Source organism: Artibeus jamaicensis, unplaced genomic scaffold (genome assembly GCF_021234435.1).
Source record: "Artibeus jamaicensis isolate MK-2021 breed Jamaican fruit bat unplaced genomic scaffold, CSHL_Jam_final contig_391, whole genome shotgun sequence".
Lineage (NCBI taxonomy): Eukaryota > Metazoa > Chordata > Mammalia > Chiroptera > Phyllostomidae > Artibeus > Artibeus jamaicensis.
The window spans coordinates 13,567,053-13,585,137 of NW_026521814.1; the positions used below are offsets into that span (position 1 = coordinate 13,567,053).

The 18,085-nt window shown below is 31.9% G+C and overlaps 1 protein-coding gene across 2 annotated transcripts in view; it reads left to right on the forward strand.

The window, feature by feature from the left end:
- The window catches only part of MTX2 (metaxin 2), a 61,826-nt gene extending 46,026 nt beyond the window's left edge, over positions 1-15,800 (forward strand). Inside the window, exons 5-11 of one of the 2 annotated variants that reach the window (XM_037130030.2) lie at positions 1,995-2,067; positions 5,637-5,713; positions 7,008-7,100; positions 7,571-7,609; positions 7,994-8,119; positions 9,184-9,260; positions 15,317-15,800. In XM_037130030.2, coding sequence (XP_036985925.1) covers positions 2,007-2,067; positions 5,637-5,713; positions 7,008-7,100; positions 7,571-7,609; positions 7,994-8,119; positions 9,184-9,260; positions 15,317-15,500 — 657 coding nt within the window. In that variant the 5' untranslated portion in view covers positions 1,995-2,006 and the 3' untranslated portion in view covers positions 15,501-15,800. The remainder of the gene's footprint in view (positions 1-1,994; positions 2,068-5,636; positions 5,714-7,007; positions 7,101-7,570; positions 7,610-7,993; positions 8,120-9,183; positions 9,261-15,316) is intronic. The other variant, XM_037130029.2, reaches the window with a different exon arrangement.
- The last annotated feature ends 2,285 nt before the right edge of the window (positions 15,801-18,085 follow it).

The window sequence follows — 18,085 nt, forward strand, 5'->3', positions numbered from 1 at the left end:
TGTTGTTTTTTTTCCTGATAAACACAGGTAATCCAGGTTTGGTGACAACAACATGGCTGTCAAATACCCAGGCTTCTTTACTCTTGTTCTACCATCTTCAACATTGAACTTGAACTTCATGGTTTAGTTTGACTATAGTCATCCTTTAAAGGCACATTATAGTCAACAGGAAGGAAAAAAAATGTTCCTGTTTAAGAAACTTTTCAGCAGTTGCCCAAAACAAGTCCCAGTGATCAGAATTTAGACATTGGCCACACCAACTTATAAGGGAGCCAGAGAAATAAAGTTCCTATTTCAGGCAGCCATATGTGAAGATATAATTCATGAGTTCATTGTATAGAAGGGGGGAAACATGTATAGGGGGATAATTAAGAGCCTCTGCCACAATAAATTCTGAGAGCTCTGGTTACTCAGTCACTAAACCCTGAATGCTTATTATAAGTAGTGCACCATCTTTATGGTACCTATAGGAAAATGAGGGACATTGGAGCAGGGACAGAATTACAAAAAATTGAAATCTATTCCTTGGCTCTCTAAGATACTGCATTTACTTGGTGACATCAGACATGCAGATATAAGTTACAGAGCAATGTAGGAATCAGGGTGTAAGTAGAAGGAATCAGACTCATGTGGAGTTTATTTTTAGAGAGGAGCATTCCTAGAGGACTGGAGTTTTGGGAAGACAAATTTGAAGAAGAGAATTGACATACCTTTAAGCAAATGCAGCACTTTGTGTAAGATAATAATCACTGTTGAACACTCTTACTACTTTGCAAGAGTCTTAAGACTGATTTCCAATCTAGAACTGAGGAAGGAATTGTAATAGGCAGCCCCTATGAGAAATCTTTATTGGGTAGGATAGGCTAGTCTATTCATAATCTTAATATAAAATAAGTAATAGCCTTGTTATTTATTAATTTATTTCAGCTGACATTTGACTGCTATTTATAGTAGTTCCCTCAGTTTTGAAATAGATAAAGTTTGTTTTCTAATTTGTATGTGGTAATTAAAACCATTGTAAGCTATGCTTTCTGCAATTGAATAATTTTATAGAAAGAAGGTAGGTAAATTTAGTGAGAAAAACAGTCCTAGATGTCAGGTAAGTAAGTAACAAGGGGAGTAAGCTTTGAGAGTTATAAAAAGTAGTCGAGAGAACCAGTCAGAAGGCATATAGGTTTGGCAGTTTACTGACATCTTAAAAACATTTAAAGTTTATATACAAAAAACATTTTATATATAAAAAAGTTTATATATATAAAAACATTTAAAAGTCTATATATAGTCAATAGAATTTTGCATTTTTTCACTTAATTTTGTAGTGTGGATATCTTTTTGGTCATAGAAAATTCTCTTTTTAAAAGAGTGATTTTTTAAATTGCATAATATTCCATGGTTCATATTTACCATAAATGGTTTGTCTGTTCCTGTTCCTTATTGTTAGATATTTAAGTTGCTTATAAATTTTTATTACTCTAAATGAAGTGGAAATAAATGATATCTTTAATAAGTGACTAGTGAGAATAAAAACTACATGTTAGGATAGTTAGTATTATTGGGGAGAACTTTGAAGTAGCAGAAATAACATTTTGAGAGATTTTTCCTAAGGCAAGAATAGTGGAATTAAGAGTAATGCCTTATAAAATATGAACTTTTATCATCTGTTTAAGAAAATTAAAGCAGTATAAAGTATTGTTGACTTGCATAAACTAATACAGTAAAATAGATGTGGATAATTTACATTTTCTTCCTTAAATATATAAATGCTTAATCTTTATACATTTACTGTGTCTATGTTATATTGATTTTTTTAGTAGTGAAATAACACTTTATTTTTGTTTGGCATACAGATCTTTCACTTTCAGTAGATTTATTTTCTTCCAATAAAGTGGTACTATATTAGCCATTACTTAAGTTTAGAAAATAAATTTTTTAAAAGTTGTGTTCAAATATGCGTATGCTTTCATTAGGCTTACTATACTTATCTTGATTTACAGGCCTTTTTGCAAATGTGTAATCTGCCTATCAAAGTGGTTTGTAGGGCAAATGCAGAATATATGTCTCCATCTGGTAAGTTTTTTTTCTTTTCTATTAATATTACTGATAAGATTGTAGGGCTAATCCAGTTTGTACCTAGATTTTTAAAATACCTGTATTTTTGGCTTATCCTTTGAAAAATTTCCCCATAGTTTTATAAAATAACAGTTGCAAACTTGACAGTATTGGTGTGGGCGTGTCTGTGCATCTCAGCTCTGTGGTCAGAGATGGGTGGTTACTGGAAAGTTAAGGAATTGTTTTAAATAGTAGATATAAAGAAAATACAAAATTTTAGATTTTGCCATTCTTATTTACATAGGACTGTTTCCTCTTCACAAAACAAATTTATTATTAAGGAATCAGTTGTATTTTCTAAATTATAGTCTTTAAATTATATTCTCCCATTATAAAGATGGAAAGGGATTGTGAAATAATTAAATTAACTTTTCATAGATCTTAATGTCATCTCTGAATGTTTTTGGTTTCCAATTCTTTTTGTTTTAACAGGCTTTAAGATACTTTTTATTAAGATTTTAGTCTTTCTGCTATTTTTCATAATCAGTATTGCCTTTCTATGTGTCATGTATTAGTAAAGTACAGTTTAAAATAAATATGATTCAGATAATTTTTAATATAAAATATAATGCCACAAATCTGATAAATAGATGTTAAGTAGCATTGATATGGATTATTGTTAACTGTGTTTTTTCTGGAGCAATAGTAACAGAATTATTTCTTTATGAATAAATCTTATTGAATATAACTGATGGGCCTAAGTGTGTTAATTTGTTTTTTAGAGAAACATTTATCTGTCTCTTCATTGTAATCATAACTTGTGTTAAATGTTTTTCATCTTAAGTTACTAAGGGCAGTAATAGTTGTCAAAAGCTGTGAAGATGCTCTGCATATACACTGGGAATTCTAAGTGAATACGTCTATAACGGGTGGGGCAAAAGTGGGTTTACAGTAGTTTGTATGGAAAATATATAATTAACATAATAATTGATGTTATAATTAATAATGATATGATTAATATAATAATCACGGCTTTATGAATGATTAAATTTTAGTACCTTTTCAAAAAATAGAGGAATAAACTGTGTTTCATGTACTCACAACTATAAACCTACTTTTGTCCTACCCTGTATTTATAGGTTTATGAGTATGCATTTTAAGACATTTACATGAAATAATTTCTAGAATTATAAGCATAGACATTTTAGATTCTTGAAGGCCATTAATTGACTTATTTTGTGGTAATTTTATACATAGGTTTTGTAAACTTCACTGAGTTCTGGAGAAGTGAATTGTGTTGCTTCCATCTATCTTTTTCCTCTATGTCGTCATACAAAGAGTGTAGAAATACATATGAAATGATTAGTAATCTAATACTGGAGTTGATATTTTAGGCAAATAAGGAGAAACCATATCTACCTGTTTCCTAAAGTGACTATACTAAAGTATCACCTAGGTAGATATTTTATAGACAATAAAAGACAAACAGATACATACTGTAAAGACTACAATAATATATATATATATATATATATATATATATATATATATACACACATTCATTCATAGGAGGGGTTTTCTAAGTAGATGAAGATGAGACTTTCTATTAAGAAATTTAAATGTTATATCTCTAGATGTATTCTCTTTATCATATGATTTGGAGTGATCAGGGGAATGTGTTACATTTCATTTGTTGTAGAAAATTTTTAGAGCAGAGAGCATCATGGAATAGTCAGAAGACTGTTTGGCTAAGTTTTTAGGAAATTTTTACTCAAATCTTTTTGTGAGTTTGCTGCATATTAACAGTTTCTTTGGGAAATTTGACTTCTCTTTTTTAGGCACTAGTGATTTCATCTGTAATATGGGATGGTTGGATTAGATGACATCCAAGGTCTTTTCTTTTTTTAACATTCTCTAAAGGTACACACTTGGTTGGCAACATCTTCTTGCTTTCTTTCGAAATACAAGTTCTGAAAATGATTTTTCTTCCTCAAGTGATTATTCTGCCTATTTGTTTTCTTTTATAACCTTTGGTTGGTGCCAGAGAATAACTGTCTTATTGTGCTTTTGCCTGATAATAAGGATATGACATTGGCTCCACTTTTACTCGGGCAGGTAACAGGAAGCATTATTCACTTCTAATTTGTTGCCTTTTGTATATCTCTCTATATTCAGAGGCATATAATTGCTCAGTTGACTACCGACACTACTTCCCTGTTTCAGAATCTACAGTGCTCAAAGTATTTTTAAGAAAAGAAATAAAATGGAACCACTTTCTTCCAAGAACCACAAACTGGTTATTGAAAATGAGAAATACACTTTGTTCTCAAAATGTTACACCTCAGAAATACCCTTTAGTCTGGGTGTTCATTAATACATAGTTTTCATTTTCAGATTACTTTATGTTGGAGGACCTGAACTATTTCTAGCAGTATAGTAGTTACAAAGATTTTTTATCCCAAGTTAAAAACAACATGCTTACACAGATAAGAATTTTTTTATTTATTGCAAGATTTATAATAGTAGAAGAAAAGAATGTGGAATTCAGTGTTTCTGTATTGGTAACATGGATATGTCTTCTAAATACATCTATTGAGTTGTTGTGTTCCAAAAGGCCTGGCTTTCCTTTGTAGTGTGTTATCCTATGGATGCAGATGATGCTTTTGTTGGTGCTCTGCACCTCATCCATTACCCTCAGGCTGACTGAGCCAGAGAGGAGTGAATGTATTGAAAAGGACCATGAAGAAGCCTGCTGTTAATGTGAACTCTATTTGAACTAGGCCTGACAGCAAGGTTTATTATCTAGTTTTGGGGGTGAACTTTATTTCTATTTGGAGACTATTTTATTCTCATCATCTCTGATAATTCCATCAACTATAAGTATTTATAGAAATGAAATAATTTTTAATGTGTTTATCAATATTTAGAGAAGCCAGTTTTTATAAGCATCCTATTGGTTCTTTTGTCCCACGTGTTAGGAACATACTTTGTATTATAATTCATAAACTAACATGTCTTCAAGGATTGTTAATTCTCTTCCTGATATTTCTGATTCAGAGACATTTATTAATACACCGTTATGTGCTTAAAATATTGACCTTAATGAGGACCTGAAACTTGGAAGTAGAAGATGTAGAAATAAATCTTCTTAAATGTAATTTTTAATATGGATTGATTCATTATACTCCAAAGAGAAGATCCAGTTGAATTTCTTTGAAATCTATCAGTGGTCATGGACCATTGTCTGGGCTTGTTTTATATAATTTTAATAAATAATATTTATAGCTATATAGTGATTTGTTAGTGTTAGCTCTGAAAAGGGAATATTGTGGTCTGTTATATATACGTGAGAACTCTGCAAATGAATAATTCAAATTGTTCTTCTTGCATTTTAAAATTGGTCAATATTCAGTGTTTAAAAATTTATAGAATTTAACATCTACATTTACTGTAATTTTCAAAAGTTAGAGTGTTGTGAAATTCTGCTTTAATGAAACATATCCCAGTTTTGTGTTGATTTCCTATGTTTATTAGTGCAACCTTTAATTTACTAAAAGTGTTTTCACACATTTTTTTTTCCTCAACAGGTAAAGTACCATTTATTCATGTAGGAAATCAAGTAGTATCAGAACTTGGTCCAATAGTCCAATTTGTTAAAGCCAAGGTAATAAAAAAGATATTAAATGCATTTGATCACAGCCACTCTTAAATAAGTCAGTCATTCATCATTCTTTAGCATGACTTAACATTTACATTGATTTTAACCTGGTTTTTTAAAGTGCCAATATAAACTACTAGAGAAATATTTCTAAAATATTATTTTATAAAGATATTACAAATCAATGGCAAAAGAGGTAATTTGATCTTTATAAAATGGTAGATAATTTTTTAACTTAAGAGAATTTTGGTCATAAATGAAAACTGTTAGGTTGTTAAAAAAATGTCAACTTAACCTTTGAGAAGGGAGACATAGGATCTGTTAGAAGTCAGATATATTAATTTGTCTATTTGAATTATTCAGTTTAGATTTTAATAGTTATTAAAGAGCAGCCTCCATTAACATTTTGGAGAAAATTCTTCCAGACTTTCTTTTTTCTTTGTATACATAGAAAAGCATAGATCATACTATTTTTAGTTATTTTGCATCCTGCCTTTTAAAATCATCAATGTGTTTAGAAATTCTTCCATGTTGATTACTACATACACATACATACATACAGATAAAATATATATATAAATATTTGTGTATAAATTACCCTTTTAAATTGTGTAGTATTCTATTATTATGGATGTATTATAATTTATTAAGTCCGTATTGATAGACACTTAAGTTGCAAGTTGTTGCCAGTTTTTGGTTGTTATTGAGTGCTGAGGTAAATATTCCTGTACATATACCTTTGTACACTTGTCAGACTATTTCCTTAGGATAAATCTTGAGAGTGATATTGTGATGTTACAGGATATGCATTTTTAAAATCTTAAAACAGATTGCCAGATTGAATTAAAGGTTATATCATTTTATGTATTCACTCATTACTATAGTGCATTAGAATTTAAAAATTAGCATCCATTTCTCTATCATTTATTTATTTTAGACCACTTTATAAGCAACATATATGTCAGTCTTTTCGCATTTATTAGTAATAAGGTTAGTCTCTTAAAATAACAGTTTACTAACCATTCTTGTTTTCTTCTTTTGTGAAATAATTGATAATGTAATTTTAGCCATTGAAAGCATTGTTTTTATCATCGTAAATATTACTTATTAATATTTTGTAGCAATAGAATATTAACTATTTTTTCATATAAAATAATTATCTTTTTGGAGGCAGTTTGGAAATTAATTCCATTGAACATTTGCAACAAAGAGATTTATGCTATATTCCTTGGTAGTAAGATAACTGAAAGTTTTTGTATATTTAACATGATGCTCTTGAATTTTTTTAAATTCCCTTTAGGGCCATTCTCTTAGTGATGGGCTGGATGAAGTCCAAAAAGCAGAAATGAAAGCCTACATGGAATTAGTCAACAATATGCTGTTGACTGCAGAGGTATAATAGAAGACAATAGGTCTTGAAAATCGCTTTTTTTAAAAATAAAAGATAATCTTTTCTTATGGGTTATTTTAAAGTTAAGCTGTTCTTGGGCTAGGATGCTCACCCAAATTATTTGAACACTATCTTTGAACAGATTGCCTGACAGTTTCAGTTCTAATTTTTCTTTTGTAAAAAGGAGTGATTCTTGCCCACTTGTTTTACTTTGGCATGTGAAGTTTACTTAAATAATAGCTATAAAGTACTTCAATGCTATTTAGAGATGTACTATATGAATAAACAATGTTTTTATCAAGTACCACTATCAAATTTAATAATTATGTGTAGCAACAGGAGTGAAGAAAAAAACCCTCATACATATGTTTTTTATAAAGTTGGCTCATAAAAAATCACCATGGCAAGAAATAACTTTCTATCCATTTTCTCTTTTGTATTCTAAAGTTTAGTGACTGTTTCTTTTGTTTCAGTTGTATCTTCAGTGGTGTGATGAAGCTACAGTAGGGGAGGTGAGTGGTTCTGCAGCATTTATCTTAATTAAAATTTAATGAGAAAACACTTTTGCTCAGAATTGTAAGTCCCTGCTCATAAATGAAACATTGTGGGTTTATACCATTAGTGATATAGTTTTTCACTTACTTTAATTTTGCTTGCACATACATTTTAGGGAAGCTATGTGTCATTGTTTGATATAAATGGTTGCAAAGTACATATAAGTTTATATATTTTTAAAGGGAATGTTTTAAAAATTTAATTTTTCAGCTTATGAGCTCTGTATTTTTTTTCAGATTGCTGTATTTGTGTTCTCTGACAATTTATTTCCCTGAAATTCTATTTGTAAAGTCTTTGTTTTTAGAAAGAATCATGTTTTTAACAAAATCTTTTTGCTTTAGATCACACATGCTAGGTATGGATCTCCTTACCCTTGGCCCCTGAACCACATTTTGGCCTATCAGAAACAGTGGGAAGTCAAACGTAAGATGAAAGCCATTGGGTGGGGTAAGAAGACTCTGGACCAGGTCAGTTCAGACTGAGGTTCTCAAAACCCTTAATGCATTTAAGATAAACCTTTAATGCATTAGAAATAAATTTTAAAATATTGATCGTCCTTTAGAAAATCCCAACATAATAAAAAAGTAACAAAACAGTTGCCCTTATTTTCTTTGACATGAAATAGTTTTGCTTTATAAAATTCACATACTTATTGTAAAATAAATTATATAATACTGAAAAGTCCAAAAAGGACATAAAAATTGCCTGAAATCCTTCCACCTAGAATCGCTACTGTTAACTATTTGGAGAACATTTTTCTGGATGTCTCTTGATAACATTTTCCTTAAATGGGATCATATTATACCTGCCACTCTATAACCTGATATATTCAATACATTGTGGGTATCTTTTATGCCAATAAATATTGATCTGCAGCATTAGGGCTTTAAAAAAAAACCTGTTAAATACAGTGTTTAATCTCTCTCTTTTTTGTTGTTCTTAAATTTACTGAAGTAGCCAGACTGAAAAATAAAAATCTTGTCAAGGTCATGAACATTAGGCATTAGACTGCTTAGTGTCTCTTTTCCACAGCCACCCCCAGCCCTAGGCAGCCAACTCGCTCTGTGTGCCATCTGCCGCAGGGGGGTGGGTAAATGAGTAGGGACGGGGTGAGTAAAATCCATCTCCTCTGGTGGAAGCACAACTGAAATGCTTTGCTCATGGTGGGTCAGCAGTGTCATCTTCATTAGGCAGGTTTTTAAAAAATACATGTAAAGTCATTGGAGTATATGGGTTCAGGGAAACAGTTTTTGTAGGGAGTGAAATTTTGAGGTAAAAACTTTCTTTATAATAATTCTTATAAGTAACTTAATTGTACTTGTATTTAAAGGAATTTAGCTCTCCAATTTTCTTTGTATTTCCTCTATAGAAAGTATTATTTATATTATATGTGACCTATAGTCTGACTGAAATACATTGTACAGGATTACCTGAACTTACCTTTTTGTTGTAAATCATAATATGACTTGTTTTAGACACATTTTACTGTTTGCTAATTGAGATGTTTTCCTTTGGGCTCTGGCTCTGTCAGGTCCTGGAAGACGTGGACCAGTGCTGTCAAGCGCTGTCCCAGAGACTGGGAACACAACCGTATTTCTTCAATAAGCAGTAAGAAATTTTAGTTTTTAAGTTAATTTCTTTCTATATTGTTAGGTTACAAACTTGTTTTATCATAGAGGAATTGTTTAATCAAGGGATGTTTGAAAAAATTTAGTTATATTTAAACGTATTTTTTTCCTTTATTAAACATTTAGCACCTCTTGAGTATCAGGCATAGTGCTAGGCTCTGGGAGACTGAGATTCTAAAATGTGGCTTTTACCATTAAGAATTTCTCTTAAGGGCAAATATGTAAACCAGTCATTAGTGTACCACACGATAGAGGTTCTCCTAGAGGTAGTTCCCGGGGCTATGTAGGGAAATATGACACCTTAATTAACAGAATTCTAAATTTGCAAAGTACTATTAGAATGTGAAGTATAACTACACTTGTCTGTATAGGGTGATACCCTAGGGACTAGAAAAGTGAACACAAGCAAACAAAAAAATAATGTTGGGTGGACCAGCATAATCATGAGCTTGTCTTTTAAAAGTTAGAATATTTGTAAAGCACAGAAATGAATACAAAGGATACAGATTAAATATTTATGTACATAAATTAATTTGTTTCACTAAGACAGGTTTTATTTTTTTGGTAATTTGGAAAGGAATAGTAGAGGCAAAGAATGAATTTTTTAAAATTTAAAGTTATAATTTTAGCTCTGCCTGGTGTAGCTCAGTGGATTCAGCGTGGGCCTGAGAACCAAAGGGTCGCGGTTCGATTCCTAGTCAGGGAACATGCCTGGGTTGTGGGCCAGTTCCCAGGGGGGGACATAGGAGAGGCAACCACACATTGATATTTCTCATCTTCTCTCCTTCCCTTCCCCTCTAAAGATAAATAAATAAAATCTTTTAAAAAGTTATAGTTTTAGTGTATCAAAGTCAGCTATCCTGTGTAAGATAGGCATTTAATCTCAGTGGTTTGCTTAGAAATTCTAACCTTTTTCTTCGCTTTTTAATATTTTGTGTTTTAAATGGATAACTTTTATAAAGCTTTATTTTCTATTATTTATTATTTATCTTTATATGTATTCATCTGCTATAGCCATATCCAACATCATATTGTAGAGAGATTAACATTTGTAGCAAAAATGACTGATAGGTTGTAATATTTAAGTTATATTAGTTTATACTACATGTAACTGATATGAAAATAAAATTGGAGTCAGTTGATCTCTCAAGAAAGCTCTGGGAGTTCAAAAGCTCAGAAATGTGTTTCGTTGTTTGCAGTGCATCATTCTGTGTTAGGAGTTAGTTTTGTTAGACACACTGTCTTCGTGGGAAGCAAGCAGAATAGATCTAACTTATTTTTCTTATTTAAACTCAGTGTCAAAGTAACATTTGACATGTGATTTAGTGGAAATATTAAAATATTTTTTCTTCATGAAGGTACAATTATATTTAAACTTACAATGAAAAATTAAAAATCTAGAATGGTTGTAAAACTAAAATTCCCTATTAAGAAACTGTTTAACTGATATTAAGATGTAGGTTTTGGAAATAATTTTATCTTATATGAAACCTAGATAAACAGTTTTCCTAATGAAGTTATGACTAATGAATGGAATCGATTGTTTTTAATTTTACCCAATTGTCAATTAATATTAGCATTCAAGTAAACTTTATTTAGGAAAAAGTAACTTGGTATTTTAACTTTGTCGTGGCAAAATTTTTCTTATTCTTTTATCTGTGGCAAGGGTGTTTGCTCTGTGAGACGTGGCACCTCAGTGAGGAGAGCGCTTGGCTCAAGTCAAGGTAGATGGTGTTGGATTCCCAGTCAGAGGCCCTGAATTCTGTTCTTGGCTCTAACAGACACCAGACTATGGCAGGTCACCTTATTTTCCGGTGTGTCCTCCCTTTACCCTCTTAATCTAGAATCAGTTTTTCTCCTAGTTTCTCTACCTGGGGAGGATGCTGAGAGGGCTCATGAAAGAAACCTCTAGCTTCACTTGGTGAGGAAAGGGAAAGGGTGGCTGAGGGACGTCTTGTAGCAAGAACAGTAATTGGGAAAAGAGGACAAAGCTAAATGGTGGAACAGGAAAAGAAAAATGAATTTGAAAAAATATTACAAATAATAAAAGGTAGATACTAAAATATTTGGCCTTTGTTTCCTTCAAAATATATAGTATTGGTAGCTTTTAAGTATTAAATCATATTTCAGAAATGCAATGAAAGCAAAATCTATACTGTGCTAGCTTGCTGATATGTGATATCTAGTAAGATATCGCCTACACGAAGACTACTAAGTCATTTGTTCGCTTCAAGTATAGAGTTGGAATGAAAAAATGAAACTTTCCTTAAAGTGATACTTCTGTGTGACCTTTTTAATAAAGGGGAAGAAAAAATGGAAAAATATATTTTCTAAATATAATTAGGATAGAAAAAATTACCGTGTTCTGAAGCATTTATGAGCTCCTCGCAGGTTCGTGTTTTCCAAACAGAACCTCTTACCTAGAAGAATCTCACACCTTGATTAAAACTGGGTTAAGTTGAAGAGAAATTGGAAAAGGAGTTAAAAAATACTGCTAGTAACCACTGAGTAAGTGGTGAAATTTGAAAAGATACCTTCCTATATAGGTGGGAAAGTATATTGAAGATGAAAAATTTCAGGGAGGAATAGGATTTTATTGAGGTTTATTTAATTAAGAAATCACCAGTTAAGAAAATTAATGGGAAATAGTTAAAAATATCCAAAGACAAAATACGGAAAACTTTGATGGCAAGGGGCTAGATTTACAAACTTGAATGATACTCCTGAAGATTAGTAGCCAGGATGTAAATAAAGGGTATGTATATTATTTCTAGTAGTATGAAGACACAACAAGTTAGTAGTGTAATTGGAAAAAAGATTAGGGAACAGTCGGCCAAAATTAATATTTTTGAAACTAGACTGTGAAAGGTATCAGAAAGAAAAAATATGGGATCACAATAAAGCAAAAAAGATGAGTGCAAAGAGATTTTTAAGGGGAAAGCTTAGGAAGACATTCACATTTTACAGTATTGTTTTTATTTTAATAATCACATGAAACTAGATAATGAACAAAAACGTGGAAGGAATGATAATGCAAGATAAGAAGGCAACAAATTGCTTTGGACTTTAAAAACATATTTGTCACCCTGGAATACTTATCTAGTAAAAAGTCTATAAAGAGCCCTGGCTGGTGTGGCTCAGTTGGTTTGGCTGGGCATACGAAAAGTCGCTGGTGCGATACCTGTGCAGAGCACGTGCCTGGGTTGCCTGTTAAGTGCCCCGTCCCAGCAAGTGAAAGAGGCAACTGATATTCCTCTCTCACTTCAGTGTTGCTTTCCCTCTCTTTCTCCCTCCACCCCCCTCTCTCTAGAATCAGTAAAAGAAACAAAATGTTTTTAAAGTCTATAAAGATAAATGCAATAATATATATGAAAGATGTCAGAAGTCTTAGAGGGGAGTTGCTGTCAATATCCAAGTCACAATCCACCAGCTGCTGAGTTAGCAGGAGGGCAGGAATGCTGTTTTCTCTCCAGGTGGTCTAGGAAAGGTAATTAAAACTGGAAGTACTTGAAGATGTTGGCTCCATTAAACAATTCAGTAGAAATATTAGGTCAGGTGTGTTGTTTTGTGCTTGTTTCACATCCGTTGCAAATATTTTTCTAAGTTTATTGCTTTTTTTTAAAGTCAGGTTTGTTACAATCTAATTTACATATAGTGAAATTGACACTTTAATGTGTATAGGTCTGTGAGTTATAGCAATAGCATATAGTTGTGTTAACCACTAGCATAGGAAAGACTTGAGGTAATTAGTAACTTACATGTATGTCAGAGTCAATATATATAAGTAGCTGAGATTTGTAAGGATGAAAACAAATATGTTTTAAAATTTGTGTGTGTGTTTTGTTTGACTTTGTATATTGTATTCTGCTTCCTATTAGATGTTCTGAAATAACTGCCACAGGCTGCTACCTTTATGTAACTTTAGATCAGTTTTGTATGCTTGTCTTCTATATGCAATTCAGCACCTTTTGAGTTCCGTGGATGTGTATCTGCAGCTAATAACATTATGACCACTTCAGGGGCACTTCTAGATCACTCTAGGTTAGAGGTACATGTACACTTGAACTTATTCAGAACCTTCACTTACTGAGAAAGGACATCCATCTACATTGTTGGATGTTTCGTCAGGGAATAAATATATTGACCTTTCATCTAAGAAGCAAAGGGTACTTAACCCTAAAAAAAGGATTAGGAAAATAAATTCTGCATTGGTGAGATAAGATTTATCTTTTAAGAAATTTGTTTAGGATATGGTAGAGTTGGTGTTTATATTACTTGTCGCAAAGCGCCTCCACTCTACATTTATCCACCTTCTACATCCGTGATTCTTTTCAGGGACCCATTGTTATTGATAGTTTAGTGATAGGGTCCTGGTGCTATTAAGTTCAAGGACACTTGTGGTTTTTTAAAACTATCCTAATGTCTGCCCTTTTAAACACGACCATAGACTGTATTTCTGACTTTGATTAAACTTTATAAATGTGTCAAAAGAAAGAGAAGGCTTTGAAAGATAAGTATTATTGAAAAATTAAGTCCTCTACACACCATAGGCAGGATGCTTTCTTTTCTGTTTCATTTATTTATTCAGCAAATACAGGTTCAGTTCCTTAGATATTTTGCTAAGAACTGGGTATTTAAAGATATGTGCAGTGTTACCTTTAAATAGCTTGGAGTATAATGAGGGTGGGGGTTGTTAAATAAACAGTTACAGTGTGGTATGAGAAGTACATCACCTTTTATTGATTTGTTTAATGCAGGATTCTGGAGTTTAGGGGAAAGTTTAGGACTAGAGATAAATATTTGGGAATTAGTGGATGAACTGCACGAGTTCGTTCATCAGCAGTGATCAAGGCCACATAGCCAGTGAGTGGCAGCAGTAGGATTCACACCTGGATTTGATGGATCCCCAGGTTTCTTCTGCCAAACAAGATTACTGTGACATTTTCACTCAGGTGGGCTAACACATGTTTTCTTAAAAAGCTTATTACCATGGAGCTAACAGCAATAATTAGTTCAAAAGTTGAGATATTTTCTCCTTTTTATAATATTGTGCTAGCAGTTATTTTAATGCACTATAGATTGGTGATGCCCCATTTATAGATCATTAGTGGTGAGGTAGACAAATTTCAGTGTTTTGTTAGTAATACATAATTAGGGGGAAAATTCTAGACAAGTTTTTATTGAAGCCATCTTCACGATTATGTCTCTTTTAGAAAGCTAAGTTACTTTAAAATAGGTCAAATTCAATGAAATCATATTGTAATCATTTTTATAGTATATGATTGCATAATCAAGTACAATCGTGTTGTCCCAACACCACAGAAAAATCCTCTGTGCTTTGATAACATTTTGTTTATGTGTAGATTAAAGCACTTATTAAGTCGTGTTGTGTGAATCTGTGTTTTGCGTCAATGTCTGAGGATAGCATGTTTTTATATCTAGCATCTGGCACAGTTTCCAGCGCATTGGAGACCTTCTATATTTATTTATTTTTTTAAAATTTTATTTTAAAAAATATTTATTTATTTTTAGAAAGAGGGGAAGGAAGGAGAAAGAGAGTTAGAGAAACATCAATCTGTGGTTGCCTCTCATGTGGCCCCCACTAGGCACCTGGCCTGCAACCTAGGCATGGGCCCTGACTGGGAATTGAACCAGCAATCCTTTGGTTCCCAGCCCGCATTCAATCCACTGAGCTACACTGGCCAGGGCAAGACCTTCTGTATTTATTTAGTGAACAAATTAATGAATAAAATGAATATGATCGATTATACCAATATTATTTTAAGACATTTAAATAATACTACTGCTTCAAAAAGCAAGTCACACAACCAGCAATTAATAGTTTAAAATACTTTTTTTAATCTTATAAAAAATTCTGTAACTTAAAACAATGAATTCTATCAAGTTGGGGTGGGATTTATTTCTTTTCTGTGATTTTTTTTTCAATAGATGAGTAAATGTTGTGAAAAATGTTATAGATCCCACCATACAAGTTGTACCGTATTTATGTTGCTCTCGTTTCTACTTTGGTTCTAGGCCCACAGAACTAGATGCACTGGTGTTTGGCCATCTCTACACTATTCTGACCACACAGCTGACCAATGATGAACTTTCTGAGAAGGTGAAAAACTATAGCAACCTTCTTGCTTTTTGTAGAAGAATTGAACAGCATTTTTTTGAAGATCGTGGTAAAGGCAGCTCATCTATCAGATTGTCTTAGAGTTATGTCTTAAGTTAGTTATTATTATAAAAAATTTAACTTTTGAAATATATGTTACTTGAATGACATAATAATGGTATCAGAATTTTAAAACCAAAACACTGCTTTTCGAAACCTCAGACACAAGTTATATAGTGTATCGTATACATGTACTTTATGCTGTTGTTTGTGTACACAGTAACTGAAATAATTCTGAATGATTTCATTTGATATGTTGAATTCTGTATCTTGAATGTTTTGTTTTCTTGAAATGTATGCATATAAAAATAAACCCTTAACAACTGTATGGCTGGTATATTTACTCGATCTTTCTGAACGCCACTCTCTTTATACATGGAATGAACAGTGTCTTTTCTAAGGCAACTAATTTTTGTTCCTACTCCCAAGGTTACTTTGCTAGATACATGGTAAACCTGGTCACAGGAAAAATGTTCTGAACACATATGCTCTTGGAAAAATGGCTACAAAGTGACAAAAATGATTACAAGGTGATTAAATCTTGGAACAGATGATCACTTAAGAGCATTCATATCTAAATTCATAACTTAATTGAATTTAAAAACATTACATCAGAGCAACTATAATTTACATTTGATAAAGGGAAAGTTTCAAGAACCTTATTCTTTGAAGCTTTTTATTTTGAGATAAGACTATTTTACTTGTTTTTTTAAATATATTTTATTGATTATGCTATTATAGTTGTCTCATTCCCCCCCTTTATTCCCCTCCCCCTGCACACCCTTCTTCTTAGTTCATATTTATGGGTTATACATATAAGTTTTTTTGCTTCTGCATTTCCTATACTATTGTTAACCTCCCCCTGTCTATTTTGTACCTACTATTTGTGCATCTTATTCCATGTACCTTTTCCCCATTCTTCCCCTGCCCACTGATAACCCTCCATGTGATCTCCATTTCTGCGATTCTCTTCCTGTTCTGGTTGTTTGCTTAGTTTTTGTTTTTGTTTTTTTAGGTTCAATTGTTGATATTTGTGAATTTGTTATCATTTTACTGTTCATATTTTTGATTTTCTTTTCTTGGATAAGTCCCTTTCTTAGAACTCCTTGAACTTGACCTCATCTGGGAAGCACTTTATCTGCCCTTCCATTCTAAATGAAAGCTTTGCTGGATAAAGTAGTCTTGGATGTAGATTCTTGCCTATCATGACTTTGAATACTTCCAGCCCCTGAGACAAGAATATTTTAATAATGCTGTTTTATTACAATAATCCTTTTGTAAGAAAGAGAGGATAGTTTTTATAGAAGTATCAATAAGAGTTTATATATAAACACTAAAGATTATATGTTGTGTCTCTTTCAAATTGTCTAATATTTTATATAAAACCAGGGATTCTATAAAGAGTCAGATCTGAAATGAAAAGCAGTTAATACTTTTTTTAAATGTTCAGGCTTTTAAATAGGAAATATCATTATCTTGTTTATCATGCTAAATACTTGATGTTTTAAATAGACTTGAAAATTAGTTAATAATCTATGATACAGTATTCCTGCATGTTAGGTGGTAATTTTTTAAATAACTTTAACACATTGATCGTATAAGGAGACCCAAATGTATCATGTACTGCCAGTCACTTGATTATATGATGTTGAAAGTTGTTTTCCAACCAAAGACACTAACAGATTAGGCATACATTATCTGTTCCATTGGAGAATTTAGAAGTGTTGAGTTTCTCATTGGACAGCCCAAGAAACATTATGTCGATTTCTTGGATATCCAGGTAGTCTTTATCTCTTGGTATATTCTTATTTCGTCACTAGATTAATACTCTTGAGAGTTAATTTCTAATAAAATTTTGTTTACATTCCCTAAAGTGTTTATTTTTAGTCATTCAGCCCCTTATCTCTGGGAGCTTATTTGTTGAGCTTACAGTAGAGGCTCAGCCCATTGTAATTGAGTGAATTTAGGTTGTGGATAATCTCTAGTATTTGAAAATTAAAGAACACTTCAAAACAACCCAAGGTGAAGGATGAGATCACAAAAGAAATTAGAAAATATTTTGAATTTAGGATGAATGCAAATATACCCAAATTTGTGGGATTTAACTTAAGCAGTGGCTAGGAGGAAAAGTGTAGGATTAGATATTCATATTAGAAAAGGAAAAAAAAGTTTACAGTTATCTCAGCTTCTACCTTTAAAATCCAGAAAAAGATGAGCAATTAACTCTTACATAAGTACTATGAAGGAAATAATAAAGAATGGTAATAAAATAGGAATTATAAAAACAATAGAGAAAAGGACAGGACACAGAAAACCAGTACAATCCTAGCTAATTCAATGAAGGGTATGGATAGTTTTTTAGACATTGTTTTGCAAAATTCAATATCAAATGGAGAAGAAACAAATCTTACCTCAGCCATACACAAAATGGACTCAAAATGTGTTATTGATCTAGTGTAAAAGTTAAAACTTTAAAACATTTAGAGTAAAACACTGGGGAGAAGCCTTTGTGACCCTAAAGGTAGGCAAAGGTTTTGTAGGTAGAGCAGGGAAAGCACTTACAAACAAAGCCAATGTTGCAAAATAATTTTTGGTCTTCATCAGAATTCAAAACTTCTGCTCTTCTA